This window comes from Carcharodon carcharias, chromosome 33 (genome assembly GCF_017639515.1).
Source record: "Carcharodon carcharias isolate sCarCar2 chromosome 33, sCarCar2.pri, whole genome shotgun sequence".
Taxonomy (NCBI): Eukaryota; Metazoa; Chordata; class Chondrichthyes; order Lamniformes; family Lamnidae; genus Carcharodon; species Carcharodon carcharias.
This window is the reverse complement of record NC_054499.1, coordinates 15,306,845-15,324,197: the sequence shown is the minus strand read 5'-3', so window position 1 is coordinate 15,324,197 and position 17,353 is coordinate 15,306,845. Positions and strand designations below refer to the sequence as shown.

The 17,353-nt window shown below is 55.0% G+C and overlaps 2 protein-coding genes across 4 annotated transcripts in view; both read left to right on the top strand.

Annotated features, from left to right (window-relative positions):
* The window catches only part of LOC121272262 (IgGFc-binding protein-like), an 85,767-nt gene extending 78,674 nt beyond the window's left edge, over window positions 1–7,093 (top strand). For both annotated transcript variants that reach the window (XM_041178803.1, XM_041178802.1), the window contains 3 exons: window positions 2,452–2,554; window positions 4,736–4,782; window positions 6,300–7,093. In XM_041178803.1, the coding sequence (XP_041034737.1) occupies window positions 2,452–2,554; window positions 4,736–4,782; window positions 6,300–6,346 (197 nt within the window). In that variant the 3' untranslated portion in view covers window positions 6,347–7,093. The remainder of the gene's footprint in view (window positions 1–2,451; window positions 2,555–4,735; window positions 4,783–6,299) is intronic.
* A 7,564-nt stretch (window positions 7,094–14,657) lies between these two features.
* The window catches only part of tfr2 (transferrin receptor 2), a 99,403-nt gene continuing 96,707 nt past the window's right edge, over window positions 14,658–17,353 (top strand). Inside the window, exon 1 of one of the 2 annotated variants that reach the window (XM_041178809.1) lies at window positions 14,658–14,800. The gene's annotated coding sequence lies outside the window, so the exon portion shown is untranslated. Of the gene's footprint in view, window positions 14,801–14,851; window positions 15,001–17,353 lie in introns of those variants that run through there. The other variant, XM_041178810.1, reaches the window with a different exon arrangement.

The following is a 17,353-nucleotide window of genomic DNA, read 5'->3' as shown; positions in this document are numbered from 1 at the left end:
CCCCGTCTCCCACCTTCCACACCCCCCCGTCTCCCACCTTCCACACCCCCCCGTCTCCCACACCCCCCGTCTCCCTCACTTCATCTTGGATGATAAAAACGGTAAAATGCAAAGGGACGTGGTCAGCAGATGCTGTCCGACCTGTTGCGTTTTCCAGCTTTTGTTTCAGATTTCCAGCATCCCCAGTTTTTTTGCTTTTTTTTTTTATCCGCCTGCTTTATTTTTATTCGTTTATCCGTAGTTTTACTCCCCCTTTTTTTTTAAATCCCATTTTCTATCCTTTTTCTCCCCCCTCCACCCACCCCATCCTCCGCAGGGCTGTCTGTCACATGTTCCAGGCTGGTCCTTCACGCAATGCTATAATCACATTCTGCTTTCTTAACCTTTACGCCACCATTAGCACCACCTTTAGCACTAACCGCTACCATTGACACTCCCTTTGTCCTTTAGTCCGTGACATCTTTGTCAATCCCTCCCTTAGTCCCCACCTATCGCTGGCCGTAAACAGTATAAATTTCACCACATTTTCCACTCCCCGTCAGCTCTGATGAAGAGTCATACGGACTGGAAACGTTAACTCCGTCTCTCTCTCTCTCTCTCCACGGACGCTGTCAGGCCTGCTGAATTTTTCCTGCGTTTTCTGCCTTTGCTTTAGATTAGATCCCAATTGCTTGGAAGCCTTTCAGCCTTGCTCCACAACGCGCCTCACCCAAGATCTTTTTGGTCTGACCAGCGTTCTAAGACCAGAAGAGCCGAAGATGTTCCCCATTAGTAGGAGAGACTAGGACCCGAGGGCACAGCCTCAGAGTAAAGGGAAGACCTTTTAGAACAGAGATGAGGAGAAACTTCTTTAGCCAGAAAGTGGTGAATCTATGGAATTCATTGCCACAGAAGGCTGTGGAGGCCAGGTCACTGAGTGTATTTAAGAGCGAGATAGATAGATTCTTGATTGGTAAGGGGATCAAAGGTTACGGGGAGAAGGCGGGAGAATGGGGTTGAGAAACTTATCAGCCATGATTGAATGGCGGAGCAGACACGATAGGCCAAATGGCCTAATTTCTGCTCCGTCTTATGGTCTTAAAGAGGGACCGGCTTCTTAATAAAGACGATAGTGCATTTTATTCAGCTGTAAGGCAAACACACACATACATCGCAGACCAACCTATTCTGGAATTTTTTTTTCCAACTTTAACCTCCCCTTTCCGACTCCCTGTCAGGAAGACCCACCCGTAACCCCTGTCACGCTCCTTCACAGCTCCCAGATATCGCCAGCTCCAGGTGCCTCTGTCTTCTCGGTCAAACTCTCTATCAGTCGTTCCCTAGGGCAGGTCAGTGACGCTGGGGGACTCCCTCCTTCGCTCAATAGCTACCCCATGCGCCTCCGACTGCAACCCTCAGAACTGCCGCGGCTCCTCAAATTTCGAACCCCAGCTACTGTGGATCCCGCTCCTGTAAGACCCGTCTGTAAGGCTGTGGGGCTGGGGAGCCGCAGACACCCAGGATAGGCGCTCGAGTCATTCTGTGGCAGTTTATTAGGAAGCAACAGCTTAGATATGAAAGCGAGATACCGCAGATGCTGGGACACCCGAAACAAAAAACAAACGCTGGAAAAGCTCAGCGTCTGTGGAGAGAGAGAGAGAAGGTCAGAGCTGACGTTTCTTGACTCGAAACTCTGTTTCTCTCTACCCTCCCCCCACCACCCCAACAGACGCTGTCAGACCCGCTGAGCTTTTCTGGCATTTTCCGTTTTGTTTGGCAACAGCTCAGGTTATGATGCGTTAGCGGAAGAAATAGGCAGGAGAGGTATCCAACCCGTGACCTGAGGAGAGCTGGTGGGGTGGGGGGGGGGGGTCACCGGTTCCCAGAGGGCGAAGGGGGGGAAACGGGTTGGCACGGGTCTCGGTGGCCGGTGCCCTGCTGCCCAGCCGGAGGGTCTGGGGAAAGCCGCCCTGCCCGCTGGGGCCTTCCTCCTTCGCCCTGCCCCGGGCCCACCTTCTGCCTGTCTCCAAAACACCCTGGTTGACACACCGTGTTCCCTGGGGGAGAGGCAGGGGGTGGTGGTGGCGGTGGGGAGCTGGTAGCTTACCCAGCGTGAATCGGCTCTCCAAGGCCATCGGGCCAGTGGGCGCCAGACAGGTTCCTCCAGGACGACAGCTTAGTCACCCGGACCCCACCCCCCCACCACCCCGGCCCTGTTCAGCCCCCTGGCACACGGGGGAACCGGAAGGCTTTCTGCTGTTGGTTCAGGAATGTAGGATCCAGGAACCTCAACGTGGGGAGAGCAACCTTTGTGACCTTTATCTCTACCTTGTCTTGGCGCCTGACTCCTTGGAATTGTTTGCTGGATTTTAGAGAGAGGATTAAAGGTTCTCAGCTACTTGCCCGGGAGTGCTGCACAATTCTCCAAAGCACCATTTCCTTACGCCTGTCCTTGTGTTCCATCTCCTCCAGACTCTCAGACCCGAGTGATCCTGATCATTGTCCTGGTCATTGTCGTGGTGCTTCTGGTCATCGTCATCATCGCCATGGCAACCTGGATCTGTTATAATTGCAGGTAACACACGGCCCACATAACCGGGTCCCAACCAACGCAGCCGTCACGGGGTGGCAGTGGGGGAGGGGGGGAAATATATAACGGGGAATCGGCGGTCTCAGACCCACCCCAGCCTTCTCCCCCCACCCCCACCCCCGCAACTTCTGCAAGTGGTCCCCCTATCGCCCCCCCAAATGTCAGGCTAGCACGTCGTCAGCTGCTGGTAGCTGTCTCCTCAGTTAGTGAGCTGTATTTAAACATCACACAGGCAGACAGAGAGACACACACACAGATACACACACACAGACACAGATACACACACGCAGACACACACGTAGAGACACAGACACATGCAGACACACACAGAGAGACACACACACAGATACACACACACATGCAGACACAGACACATGCAGACACACACACAGAGATACACACACAGATACACACACACAGACACAGATACACACGCAGACACACACGTAGAGACACAGACACATGCAGAAACACACAGAGAGACACACACACAGATACACACACACATGCAGACACACAGACACAGACACATGCAGACACACACACACAGACACATGCACAGATACACACAGACACAGACACACACAGAGAGACACACGCACAGATACACACACGCAGGCAGAGACACAGACACACACAAACACGCACACGGACAGACACACACTCAGACAGACACATGCACGCACACACAGACAGACACACTGAGACACACACACAGACAGACACACACTGAGACACACACACACACAGACACACACTGAGACACAGACACACACGCAGACACACACATGCGCACCCACAGACAGAGACAGACAGAAACACACACACACAGAATACACATACATGCAGACAGACACACAGACACGGACACGTACACACACACAGCAGAATTTTACATTCCCCCCCCCCCAACTCAAGCCAGCGGGTTTGTAGCTGGGGAGATGGGGAGAGTGGCTGTTAAACTCTCTGGCTGGCCTTCCCGCCTGCCCCAGCCTCTCTGCAATTTTCCTGTGGGACAGGCGATGCCTAGGCCCCCCCACCCCCCTCCCCCTTCCCCCCCACCCCCCAACACCTTTGCCCCAATTGAGGCCCCCAAGTGGCCAATTAGTCACCACTTAAGGGCCATTCCCTCTACCCAGCTTCAATTTTTCAAACTGGCAGGAGTTCAGTGGGGGGTGAAGCTGGGGGGGGCGGAGGTGGTGGGGTTGGAAGGTGGTGGGATTGGAGGAGGGTTGGCGGGGTTTGGGGGTGGTGTGGAGGGATTGGGGGGTTGGTGGGGGTGGTTGGTGGGGGTTGGGGGGTTGAGGGGTGGTGGGATTGGGGGGGTGGTGGGGAGGTTTGGGAGTGCTGTTGGGGGGGCGGGGAGAAGCCCGAAAAGCTCAGGCCTCAGAGGGGAAGGAGGGACTGCGCCTCCCTCAATAGCCTCCTCTTAAGATCAAGCACCCCCTCCCGGCCAAAACAAAAGTCTGACCACATCGGAGGCCTTCGGCTTTGCTTTGGACATCCACCCGAGAGGGCAGGCTTTAATATCTCATCCTAAATTTCCGACAGGAACAGGAAGAGGCCATTCAGCCCCCTTCGAGCCTGTTCCAGCAGACTGGCCGATTTTGGATCCTGACTCCATCGACCCACCCGCCCTTGGTTCCATAACCCTCAACATCCCTTACCCAACAAAAATCTCCTCAAGCTTTGAAATTTCCAATTGACCAGCAGCTTTTTTGGGGGAGAGCGCTCCAGATTTCCACTCCCTGCTGTGAGTGAAGAAGTGCCTCCAGACATTGACCACACTAATTTTATGCCTCTTTGTTTAGGACCCCACCTCTCACCCCCACCCCCCTCTCAACAACTAGAGGAAATAGTCCCTCTCTCTCTGCTCCTGACCGAATCTTTTAATCATCTTAAACACCTCAGTTAGATCAGCCCTTAACCTTTACTTGGGGTAACGCGAGGCAGGTCAGACTTGCACTGGGAAGGTCGGCCTGGTTCCGGAGTGGAGGCCCGAACCTTCGGACACGATGTAGTGGAGATTAACAGGAGGTCAGGTTGGGTTGGAGGGAGTATTGGGGTGGGCAGGGCTGGTTGTTTCTGTTCTGTGTGACACATTCTGACTCATTCTCACCCCCCCCCCCCCCCCCCCCCCACACACACTGTGTTTGTGAATTACAGGAAGCAGAAGACAATGAGCTTCAATCACGTAATGGATGTCAAGGATGGTAAGTGTAACATTGGTGACAATCCAAGGCCATGTTCCCGCCACCTGAGAGCGTAAGAAGCAGGAGTAGGCCATTTGGCCCCTCGAACCTGCACCCACATTCAACGAGGCCACGGATGTTCCTCTACTTCAGCTTCACCCTTCTGCCCTACCTCCATGTCCCTTCATTCCCTTAATGTCCAAAAGTCTATCCACCTCAATCTTGAATATCCTCAATGATGGAGCATCCACAACCCTCTGGGGTAGAGAATACTGAAGATTCACAACCCTCCCCAGCAAAGAAATTTCCCCTCATCTTATTCCAAAATGGCCGACCCCTTGTCCTGAGACTGTGACACCCCCCCCCCCCCCCCCCCCCCCCCCCCCCCCCCCCCACCCTCGTGCTAGACTCTCCAGCCAGGGGGAAACATCGTCTCAGCATCGACTCTATCGAACCCTCTCAAAAATGTGTAGGTTTCAATGAGATCACCTCTCATTCTTCTCAAGTCTGGCGAACATGGGGCCCATTCTACTCCATCCCTTTTCATAGGATGGCTCTCTCATCCCTTATCATATCCACTCCCAGGGCAAAGGCTGTCTTTCCTTGGGAAAGGGAACACTACGCAATGTTCCAGACGTGGTCTCTCTCTTTGACCCATTGACTGGGGGAGTTCAAGGGGAAATATTGCCTTTCAGCGCTGGTTAGCAGCCTGATCAAACAAATCTGATTAACGCAACCAATAATACATACAACCACGCGAGTTAGGAGAAGGAGTTAGGCCCCTCGAGCCTGCTCCGCCACTCAATAAGATCCAGGCTGATCTGACTGTAACCTCAACCCCACATTCCTGCTCACCCCCCGATAACCTTTTACCCCCTCGCTTATCAAGAATCTGTCTACCTCCATTCAATGGCTGATCTGATCCCCAACTCCCTCCGCCTGGCCCCCACCTTGCTCCCATCTCCAATGGAAGGGGCATTTATGTAACTGCCTGTCAGACTGTTAACCGGACTGCAGATCGTTGCACCAACCCCGTGAGCGTGAATTTACTAAAAGCAAAACTTAAACAATGGATTTTGGTGCAATCCTGGTTTCATGTCCGGTGAGGTGTCCGGTGCAGCCCAGTGGGGTGTCCGGTCCGGTCCGGTGGGGTGTCCAATGCGGTGTGGTGTCTATGTGGAGCTGTGTGTTGGGGTGTCCGGTCCAGTGAGTTGGGGGCGCGTTGTCCGGGTAGAGTTGGGTGTCCGGCTGGAGTTGGGAGCCCGGCGTCCAGGTGGAGTTGGGGGTCCGGCGTCCAGGTGGAGTTGGGGGTCCGGCGTCCAGGTGGAGTTGGGGGTCCGGCATCCGGGTGCAGTTGGGGGTCTGGCGTCCGGGTGCAGTTGGGGGTCCGGCGTCCAGGTGGAGTTGGGGGTCCTGCATCTGGGTGCAGTTGGGGGTCCGGCGTCCAGGTGCAGTTGGGGGTCCGGCATCCGGGTGGAGTTGGGGGTCCGGTGTCTGGCTAGAGCTATTTAACGGAACCCTTGGTGTTTCTATTTCAGGATACTCTCCCTCCAGCAACTTGGTCATGTGGTCGACACAGATGTAGGCCGCTCAGCCCCGTAACGGGGGGGCAACACATTTGTCCTTCCTGTCAATCTCCCCCCAACCCCCTACCCTCAGACCTCCCCCCAACCCCACCCCAGCCCTCCCATTCGATGGAAAGGAGTCACGTCCGGAAGGGAAGCCGCCTGAGAGTTGTCCGGAAACCTGCTGCATCCTTTGCCTCCAGAGAGGCCCATTCACGGGGTCAACTCTCAGCCACAGCTGCCTAAACCTCTATCAGGCTCGGACTATCCCTGTCAATCTCTCGCTCCTCACCATCAACCCAACACCCCCCCCTCCCCCCACTCCTCTGCTCCCCCCGGACTTTTCCCCCTGGAATATTACCCGCTGATACCCGAATCATTGCTGTCTTACGTGGGCCCAGCGCGGTACAAGGAGCCGAGGCTGTGACTAAAACCTGGAGACCGGGAAGTGGCTCTTCACACTGGATTCGGCCCAACCCCAAAACACGACGTTTCCAAGCACCCGCCCACCTATGAATATCTCCCGCTCGCCTAAACATTTTGGATCTTGGACTCTTCCTTCGCCGGCAGTCTGCGGTGGATCTCCAGACAGCGGCTAATCAATCCAACCGGGAGTTTAGATGAAGCTCCTCCACCCGGAGAATAGTGAGAATGTGGAACTCGCTCCCCCAGGGATTGGGGTTGTACAGTTTTGGTCTCTACATTTAAAAAAGGATATATTTGCGTTGGGGGCAGTACAGTGAAGGTTCACTAGATTGGTCCCTGGGATGAGGGGGTTGTCCTACGATGAGAGGCTGAGTGAATTGGGTTTATATTCTCTGGAGGTTAGAAGAATGAGAGGGGATCTCATTGAAACCTACACGATTCTGAAGGGGTTTTGATAGGGTGGACACTGAGAGATTGTTTCCACTGGTCGGTGATCCTAAAACACAGGGGGGCACAGTCTCAGGATAAGGGGCCGATCATTTAGGGACTGAGATGAGGAGAAATTTCTTCACTCAGAGGGTTGTGGATTGTCCATCGTTGAACACAGTTAAGGGCTGGGATAGGCAGATCTCTCAGGGATATGGGGAATGGGCAGGAAACTGGAGTCGAAGTCCAAGATCAGCCATGGTTGTTTGGAATGGCAGAGCAGGCTCGATGGGCCAAATGGTCTATCCCATTTCTTATGTTCTTGAGGCATATAGTAGAGACGCATTTAAGGGGGATGCTGGATAAACACATGAGGGAGAAGGGAATAGAGGGTTACGATGGTAGTTTTAGATGAGGAAAGATGGGAGGAGGCTCGAGTGGACCATAAACACCAGTATGGACCGGTTAGGCTGAATGTCCTGTTTCTGTGCCTTATATCCTATGCAATCCACTGTGATTTAGTTTATTTAATTTCCAATAACCTAAACAGCAGGAGAGGGACAGGGAAAGAGAGACAGTGAGAGACACGGGGAAGGAGAGAGAGAAATCCTGACAACCAGAGAGAAACTGGAGAGCGAGAGGAAGACAAAGAGAGCGAGAATGTGAGATACTGAGGGAGAGAGAGAGAGAGACAAAGAGAGAACAGGAGAGAGGGAGAGACAACGAGAGAGATAGAGAGAGATATGGAAATATATTTAATATAATAAAACTTATCAGTTGTTATGTCAACAGTTACGCACTGCAGCAATATTGTTCTGTGTGAGTGAGATACCGAGGGAGAGACGAGAGAGAGAGAGACTGGAAAGAGAGATTGAGTGAAATGCTGAGGGGGAGAGAGAGAGAGAACAGGAGAGAGGGAGAGACAACCAGAGATGGACTGAGAGAGAAAAGGTTTCAGTCAGAAAATCAGTAACGAGAGAATCAGGAATCCTAAAATCTAGAGATAGTGAAAGTGAAAGGCAGAGAGCAAAAATGATAAGGCACCAAGGAAGAGTAACGGTAAAACACCATCACAAAACAAAAAGCAGGAGAGAGACACATACAGATGAAAAAACCTGACCAGAGAGACAGACAGAAAGATCCAGATTGTGATAGACAGGTGGGGGGAGTCAGAGATATGCTGCCTCCATGAGTCCACATGTTGAACATGTACGCACACACAGAGACACACACACACACACAGCCCAGGATTCTCCACCAATAAGCCCAGTGGGTGACTGAGCAGTGGCAGGAAAAGTGCAGGTCACGAGCGTGGGGCTTAAGGGTCCATGTAGTGTAGGATCCTGAGTTGAGGGGCCTTCATTACTGTGTGTCCTTGTGTCCCTCAGCATCCTGCATAGTATGTCACATTTGTAATTGTAATGTAAATGAAAAGAGATCAAATAAATATTTTTCAGTTGCTGTGAGTGTTAATTTGCGTGTGTACGTGTGGGGAAATGTCTTGAACTCTATCAGCCCTCAGCCCAGGCTGGTTATAACACCCTCTGCCAAACCCTACAGTCTCCTCCAGCAGTGACGAAGGCCATTCAGCCCATCATACCCAGCCCTCTGAAAGAGTTATCCAGTCAGTCCCACTCACCATGCTCTTCCCCTATAGCCCCACAAATTGTCCCTTTTCAAACATTTACCCAGTTCTGCTTTTCAAAAGTTCCGATTGAATCTGCTTCCATCGCCCTAACGGGCAACACCTTCCAGTTCCCGACAACTGGCTGCAAGATAAAACCTCTCCTCATTTCCCCTCTGGTTCCTTTGCCGATTTCCCCTCAACCCGTGTCCCTCTGGTTACCAACCCTCCTGCCACTGGAAACAGCTTCTCCTGATTGTCTCTGTCAAAACCCCTCAGGGTTTTGAACGCCTCCATGAAATCGCCCCTTAACCTTCTCCACTGGAAGGAGAACAATCCCAGCTTCTCCAGGCTCCGCTGAAGCCCCTCATTCCCGGGACTGTCCTGGTAAATCCCCTCCGCATCCTCTCCAAGTCCTCGATATCCCTCATGAGGTGCTGGGGACTGAACACAACACTCCGGCTCTTTGCAAAATCCCCCGATCTCTTCTGCTGACGCTTTTGTGACGAGTCAGGGTCTGTGTCTGTCTCTCTCTCTCTCTCTCTCTCTCTCTCACTCATGTGAGTGCAGCCAGTGGCTGTGTCCACAAGCCCAAACTCACTCATTTTCCCACACCTCACACGACCAGGTCTGCCCATGCAGCAGCAATGCACAGAAAGAGCCCAGGGATTCTCCGCAAATCAGAGGGTTGCTGAGCAGCGGGAGTAACATTGCGGGGCCAGGGCTATGAGTCTATGTCGGGCATTATCTATGATTCTAGGTTGAGGGGCCTCCGTTGCTTCTTGACACCCTGCTTAAGTCACTCTTCCACTTGTAACATTACAGGCGAGTACAGCTCCCAACAACCCTCAAGAAGCTCGACACCATCCAGGACAAAGCAGCCCCGCTTGATTGGCACCCCATCCACAAACATTCACTCCCTCCACCACCGACGCACAGTAGCAGCAGTGTGTGTACCATCTACAAGATGCACTGCAGCAACTCACCAAGGCTCCTGAGACAGCACCTTCCAAACCCACGACCACTACCACCTAGAAGGACAGGGGCAACAGACACACGGGGAACACCCCCACCTGGAAGTTCCCCTCCGAGTCACTCACCATCCTGACTTGGAAATATATCGGCTGTTCCTTCACTGTCGCTGGGTCAAAATCCTGGAACTCCCTCCCTAACAGCACTGTGGGTGTACCTACACCACATGGACTGCAGCGGCTCAAGAAGGCAGCTCACCACCACCTTCTCAAGGGGCAATTAGGGATGGGCAATAAATGCTGGGCCCGGCCAGCGACGCCCACATCCCGTGAATGAATTTTTTAAAAATTGATGAAAAGGTGTCAGATAAACATCTATTGCTCAGTTGAACGTTTTTGAAAGAGTTTTGTGGCCTACGCTCTTGGAAGAATCGGCATCTTGGCCTTGTCCCCCCCACCCACTACAGGAGCTAAAATCACCCAACTATGTGGCCCTCCCTTGACTGCCCTCGACAAGCTCCCTTATGGTAGTCACGGGATGTTGCTGGACTCCTTCTGGGGACCACCCCCACCCCCACCCCCCCCCTCTCCGATGGATGGTCCTCGACCCGGTTGGCTGGAGCCGTTGACCCCGTGAACTCTGACTGCACCATTTTACAGCTGCCAGCCTCTCAGTTTCTCAAAAAGGCCCTGCCAAATGGCCTCCCCCACCCTCTCCCCCTATCTCTCTAACCTTCCCTCTCCCACCTCCCCCCCCCCCCGCCCCACCCAACACTGTCAGCTCGGGTAAGATCAGCAAGTCCAGCGCTGGGCGGGAATCGGAACCAGAGGTCGAGCGTGGGCACTTATCAGCAGACCGGCCTGTGACTCATCAACCCCCTGCCCTTATCATCGAGGCCCAGACACGGGGCGAGAGCGAGTGTTGCTCTACCTCACTGCAGCTCGTGTGCTGTGCATCGAATTTGGAGGCCCCCCCCCCAGAAACAGGCCATTCGGCCCATCTGCTCCGCGCTGGTGTCCCTGCCCCACACGAGCCTCCCCTCCTACCCACTCTTCATCTCACCACCACCCCCCCCATCCCCGTGTCCCTCTATTCCTTCCTCCAACACGTATTTATCCAGCTTCACCGCCCCCCCACCCCCACCACTGTCCCCCCCCCTCAAACGTACCGACGCGATTCACCTCGAACGCTCTCCTGTGGGGGCGAGTCCCACGTTCTCCCTGCTCCCTGGGTGACCAAGTGTCTCCCAGGCCAGGATTTTTAGGCCTCGAGGGCAGGTGCCCATGGACGCCTGACTGGCATGAGGGGTGGGGCTGGGGGTGGGGGTGGGGGGGTGGAATAGCGCGAGATGACATCGGACAGGCGTCCCCAACATCCTCCCGCACACGGGCGCTATCTTCCGGTCGGCAGGTGGGCACGAGCAGGTGCCTTGACCCCGGGCTTTATGTTGCCCGTGGGACTTTGCGCTCATCACCCGGGCAAAACCAGCAGGCGGGCAGCCACATCTTGCTAAACCTCATCGAGTGAACTTAACAATATCTGGTGTTAATGGTCACATCAGTAAACATATGAACAAAATATTACAGATCAGAAGATCGCCCATGACCTGTCCCTCTGGTGCTCACGGTGCCTTTCACTTACCTTTCCGAGCTCTACGTCTTGATGCCCACCCTCGTTGGCACCGGCGTTGGAGCCAGCTGCTGACTCTGCTGTCCTGTTGGCCTCGATGACCTTGGCGATTGTCCTCTGGCCAGTGGAGCCTGTGCTGGCCCAGCCTGGGAGGGAGCAGCCAGTGCCAGGGCTGGCATCTCTCCAGTCACCGCAGCCTCTTCAGATGCCACGGTCACTGGCAGAGGGGCAGGAGGAACTGCTGCTGTCATCCAGAGCGCCCTGAGACGACAAGCAGCTCGTGCGCCAACATGAGATCACTCTGGACCTCTCTGCTCACCATTGATGGACGGGCACCCAGCTGGGATCCTGGGTGCCTCATCCATCTCCCACACTGGCACTGACCACCTGAGGTCAGTGCCTGTGTGAGGGCTGCAGGTCCGAGTGCAACCCCAGGAACCCCTGATTCTATCCCTGGAGCTGCCTCTCAATGAGACTCACCACTCTCTCAATGGAGGATGCAGTGCGCTCGGCCATGAGGGTTAATGCAGTGCTCACGCTCCACATGGACTCCTCCATAATGGGGACCATGGCACACAGACCCCCATGGATCTCCGCCAGATCCTCCCGCATATCCTGCTAGACACCCAGCACCTGCCACCTGATGGACGACTCCAGAGGCCCATCATCTGCCTTCGACTGAGCATCATCCTGGTCTCCATCAGCCCTCCGACTGCCGGTGCCCTGGGCACTCTCTGTCTCTGCCTGCACCTCAAGCGAGTGTGAAGCCCTCACCAATGTGCACCGACATTCTAGTCAAAGATTTAACACCCACCGAGGTGCTGGTATCTGTGCTGGTGCCTGGTTCAGACAGCGGGTGTGATGGAGGTACAGATGAAGCCTGATGGTCCTCTGGCGTCAGGGGTGGCTCTTCGAGGTCCTGAGAATGAGTGGGCGCTGGTGAATCTAAGGGAGAACAAGGACACGTCATTAGTTAAAGTCATCACACCGTCACTGAGCATGCCCGGCACCCTGGTGAGACAACGGAGATCTACATCATGGTGCCATCGTCTTCCAATGGTCAATGGGAACTCCAGGTTTGAGGCTCCCATCAATGGAATGTCTACACTAGAACGTTTGCACCAACCGAAACTCTCAGCTCTGTGCCCTGCGCTCTTACCTTCGTCAGAGACCCCCGTCTCTCCATGACTGGCTGACCGAGGTGGGTGGCAGCTCTCCAGCTCAAAGGCATCTCCTACCTCGTCTCCTATCTCCGCCTGTCTTAGTCCTTTCGTTGATGTTATGGCTTCTCTCCTCCTGAAAGGACAGAGGAGCAGTGATGAGTCCCCTCCCCACCCGCAGCGCCACTGCAGACTGGCCAACCCCAGCTGAGGGGCACCTCCCAGGGCACATCAGAGTCGTGACCCTCGAGCCACAAGGTGCTCAGTCCAAGCAGCCAGGGTTCACCCCCTTGGCCAACTCCGGCATCATTGGCAGTGGGCACTCAGACTCTAGAACCCCTGAGCTCCACTGGGGGTGGGGGGAAAGGGGCAACCACACCTTAACGCCCCTGCACACTGACCCATGCCAACATGGTACTCACCCTTGCCAAGCGCAGCAGGTCGTTGAACCTTTTATGGCGCTGCACCCATGGGTGCCGCACAATATCATGGCCACCCCCTCCCAGATTTGTTTGGCCAGGCGCGGTGGCCTCCTGCTCCTCCTGCCACCCCTGGGTACTAAGAGTGTCCCCCCCTTGGCACCCCGACCCCCTCCACCAGCACCGCGAGGCACTCGTCCGAGAAACGGCAGGCCGAGTGCCCACCCAGACCTGCCCTCTCGCCTGGTGCCTCCAGCCGCTGGTGAGAGGCCGTTGCTGGACAGGAATGGTCCCCTGGGGCAGACTCTGAAGATTCTACCCCCCAACCCCCCTCGCCGCCGGCAGCCTTCAGGGAGCTGCCCTTGCCGGTTTCAAAGTGCCCACCGGGTCACCATTGGAGCTAACCCCCACCCGGCCCTTACCAACCATTGAGAGGGCGCGTTTCACACTGGGCGGGCCTGAGTTGGGCGTGAAGCCAAGACGTGAAATCACGCCCGCGGCCGGGAGCGGGGTTCCCCGTCCACTTCCGCCCCCAGCGCACACGCCAAAGCGAGAAATCCAGGCCCTGAGTTGCCAATCGGATTTATTTACAGCCCTCAGTTCTGGCCTCGGTCTACAAGTGGAAGCGTCCGACGCCCACGCTGTCAAATCCCTCTCGCAATGGCGCGGCGTCCTGGGGAACGGACCCGAGGATGAGGCTCTCGCTGAAGCAGACCGCGCGGAGGAACTTTGCTTGGGCTGTTTTCCGGGATGAAAGGGGTTTGTCTTATGAGGGGAAAGATAGGACAGGTGGGGCCTGTACTTGCTGGAGTTCAGGAGAATGAGAGGTGGTCTTATTGAAATACATGAGATCCTGAGGGGACTTGACAGACCATAAGACACAGGAGCAGAAATTAGGCCATTCGGCCCATCGAGTCTGCTCCGCCATTCAATCATGGCTGATAAGCTTCTCAACCCCATTCTCCCACCTTCTCCCCGTAACCTTTGATCTCCTTACCCATCAAGAACCTATCTATCTCGTTCTTAAATACACTCAGTGACCTGGCCTCCACTGCCTTCTGTGGCAATGAGTTCCATAGATTCACCAATCTCTGGCTAAACAAGTTCTTCCTCATCTCTGTTCTAAAAGGTCTTCCCTTTACTCTGAGGCTGTGCCCTCAGGTCCTAGTCTCTCCCACTACAGGGTGGGTGCTGAAGGGATGTTTCCCCTCGTGGGAGAGACCAGAACCAGGGGACACGGTTTAATAACAAAGAGTCTCCCACATAAGACAGAGGTGGGAGAATTTTTTTTCTCTCAGGGGGTGGTTAATCTGTGGAATTCTCTCCCCCGGATAGAGCAGTGGAGGCCGGGTCATTGAACATATTCAATGCCGAGTTAGACAGATTCTTGATGGGCGAGGGAGTCGAGGGTCATTGGGGGAGTTTGGGGGGCGGGGGGGGCGGTGGGTACAAGCAGGCGAGTGGAGCTGAGGCCACAATCGGATCAGCCCTGGTCCGATCGAATGGCGGAGCAGACTTGAGGGGCCGAATGGCCCTCTGCCCCGCCCCTAACCCGCGAGTCCGAAGCTGCGGAAGCGCCTGGCGTCTCTGGCCCCGGGTTTCAGGACGCCACACACGCCGTGAGTGCCTCCACCCCGCGGGGAAGAGCGGGATTTGTGCTGGGACACCGGGGGTTAAATCTTAAAGTGGGAGGAGCCGGGGCCCAAATCAGCCAATGGGGTTGGCTGTCCATGATTGGAGGTGGGGCCGAATTGCTTCATCTGGAGGCAGCACTTGCCTTTGGTTGGCACTTGGACTCAAGACGGGGGGGGGAAGAGGGTGAGTACTCGTTTAATTCGCAATGAGCTCTGCGTGCCCCGATTCAGTGAGTGAGCAAAGCTGAGCCGGGTGGGGACTCGGCAGGGTGGGGGCAGGACCGCGAGCTTAACCCCGGAACGAAACCGAGCAGGGTATTTTCCAAACGGTGCGGGGGCTTGAAACCGTGGAGGAGCAGAAAGAGCGTAGGGGAGAGCTCCGAGGTATGTCTTAATCAGTCAAAGATCGTGGACAGAGAGCATAAAAAAAAATAACTTAAAAAGCAAAGGGAAGTTGGCCTTTAAGTCGAGAGGGCTGGAGTACAAAGTTGGCGGGGTGGGGGGGGTAGTGGGGGGAGGCTATTTTCCACTCGTATGGAGCTCTGGTCAAACCCCACCTGGAGTTCTGTTGAAGAGTCACACGGACTCGAAACGTCAACTGTGTCCCTCTCCGCAGATGCTGTCAGACCTGCTGAGTTTTTCCCAGCTATTTTTGTTTCTGTTTTGGAGTAACCACGTTCAGTCCTGGACCCCGCACCTCAGGGAAGGCTAACGTTGTCGTGCAGAACGATACCAGGACTGAGGGGGGTTAAACGACGAGGGTAGGTTGTACGGGCTCCAAGTGTAGAAGAATTTAAGGGGTGATCTAATCGAGGTGTTTAAAGATTCGAGAGGGTCGACAGAGAGCAACTATTTCCTCTGGAGGGGGGGAGGGGGGTGGCGGAGTCCAGGACAAGGGGGCAGAGGGAGCCTGGCCGTTCGGGGGTGAGGTCAAGGGAGCAGGGGAGTGGAAATCTGGAGCTCTCTCCCCCTCCCCCACCCCCCAAATTTCTATCAGGGCAAGGGTATCCAGGGTTGCGGAACCAAGAGAGGGTTGAGATACGGAAGGAGGAGGGGGGGGTAAAGGGGCAGTTTCCACTTTGCCTCTGAAGCCTCGTGGGTCTCTGAGGCCGTGTGACCGGGTGTAAACTGACCTTGAGCTTGTGAGTTTTGGGGTCAGGCGGACACGAAAGGTCAGAGGCTGTGACCCCTCTCCCACCGACGCTGTCGGACTCGCTGGGTTTCTCCAGGTGTTTTTTGCTTTTTGACCTTGACTTGTGCTGCTTTTCGCATCCCTCCACAGCCTCACCACCTCCCTATCTCCCCAACCTCCTCCGCCCTCCGGGATCTCTCCGCTCCCGCCACCCCCCACCCCCGCTCTCCACCCCGCCCCAATTCCGGCCTCTTTAACACCCCTCGATTGTCACCGCTCCACCACCAGCGGCCGCGCCCCAGAGTCCCTGAGCTCAGGAATTCCCTCCCTCAACCCCTCTGCCTCGCTCTCACTCCCCTCAAATCCCGGCCTCCTTGACCAAGCCTTTGGTCGCCTGTCCCTGATATTGCCTTTTGTGCCTGGAGTGTGTCAGATGGGGCATTCTGTAAGGCACCTTTGGTGGGGGAGTTGGGGGGGCATCTTCGCCACATGAAAGGCGCTATATAAATGCAAGCGGCTGCTGCTGCGTCATCTGCTGCTGCGAGATACGACCCTGCACGGTGAGGTTGGGAGGAACGCCCTCTCCCGATCCAGCCTTCACCTCTGGGGAGGACGGGCATTAACCCTTTGGAGGCCTGGATATTTCAACAATTGGAAAATGCTTCATCCAAACTGACCCGCTTGCAACAGAGGCCGACGCTTGGACTGAGAGCCCACGGGCTGTTAGACAACGACATAACTGACAGCCGCTCACAACCAGCTTATTCAACACGCTTGGACCTCACTGACAGAGCCTGTCTGAGTCCCGTATGTTACAAACATACGGACTGACATATGAGGGGGGGATTGAATCGGTTAGGATTATATTCGCTGGAGTTCAGAAGAATGAGCGAGGTGGGGAGGGGATCTCATAGAAACCTATAAAACTCTAACAGGACCAGACAGGGTAGATGCAGGAAGGATGTTCCCGGTGGTTGGGGGGAGTCCAGAACCAGGGCTCACAGTCTGAGGATATGGGGTAGACCATTTAGGACTGCGATGAGGTGACATGTCTTCACCCAGAGAGTGGTGAGCCTGTGGAACTCGTTACCACAGAAAGTAGTTGAGACCAAAACATTGTATGTTTTCAAGAAGGAGTTAGATGTAGCTCTTGGGGCGAAAGGGGTCAAAGGGTATGGGGAGAAAGCAGGAGCAGGCTATTGAGTTGGATGATCAGCCATGATCATAATGAATGGCGGAACAGTGGTCTCCTCCTGCCGAGTGGTCTCCTCCTGCTCCTAGTTTCTGTGTTTCCATGTAAATAGGATATAAGAGGCACGGGAGAAGATGTAAACAAGCGTGATTCTAGGACTGAGAGAGGGTGAAAGACTGGGCAGGGAAAACTGAGGGGAGACCAGGCAGAGAATGCAAGGGCCTCGACAGGGTAGACGTAGAGAAGGATGTCCCCACTGGCGGGGCACTCCAGAACTAAGGGTCCACTGACATTAGGCAGCCACGAGTAAATCCGATCGGGGAATTCAGGGGGAGCCTCTTCACCCAGAGAGCGGGGAGAATGTGGGAGTCGCTCCCACAGGGAGCGGTCGAGGTGAACAGTGTTGATTAAGA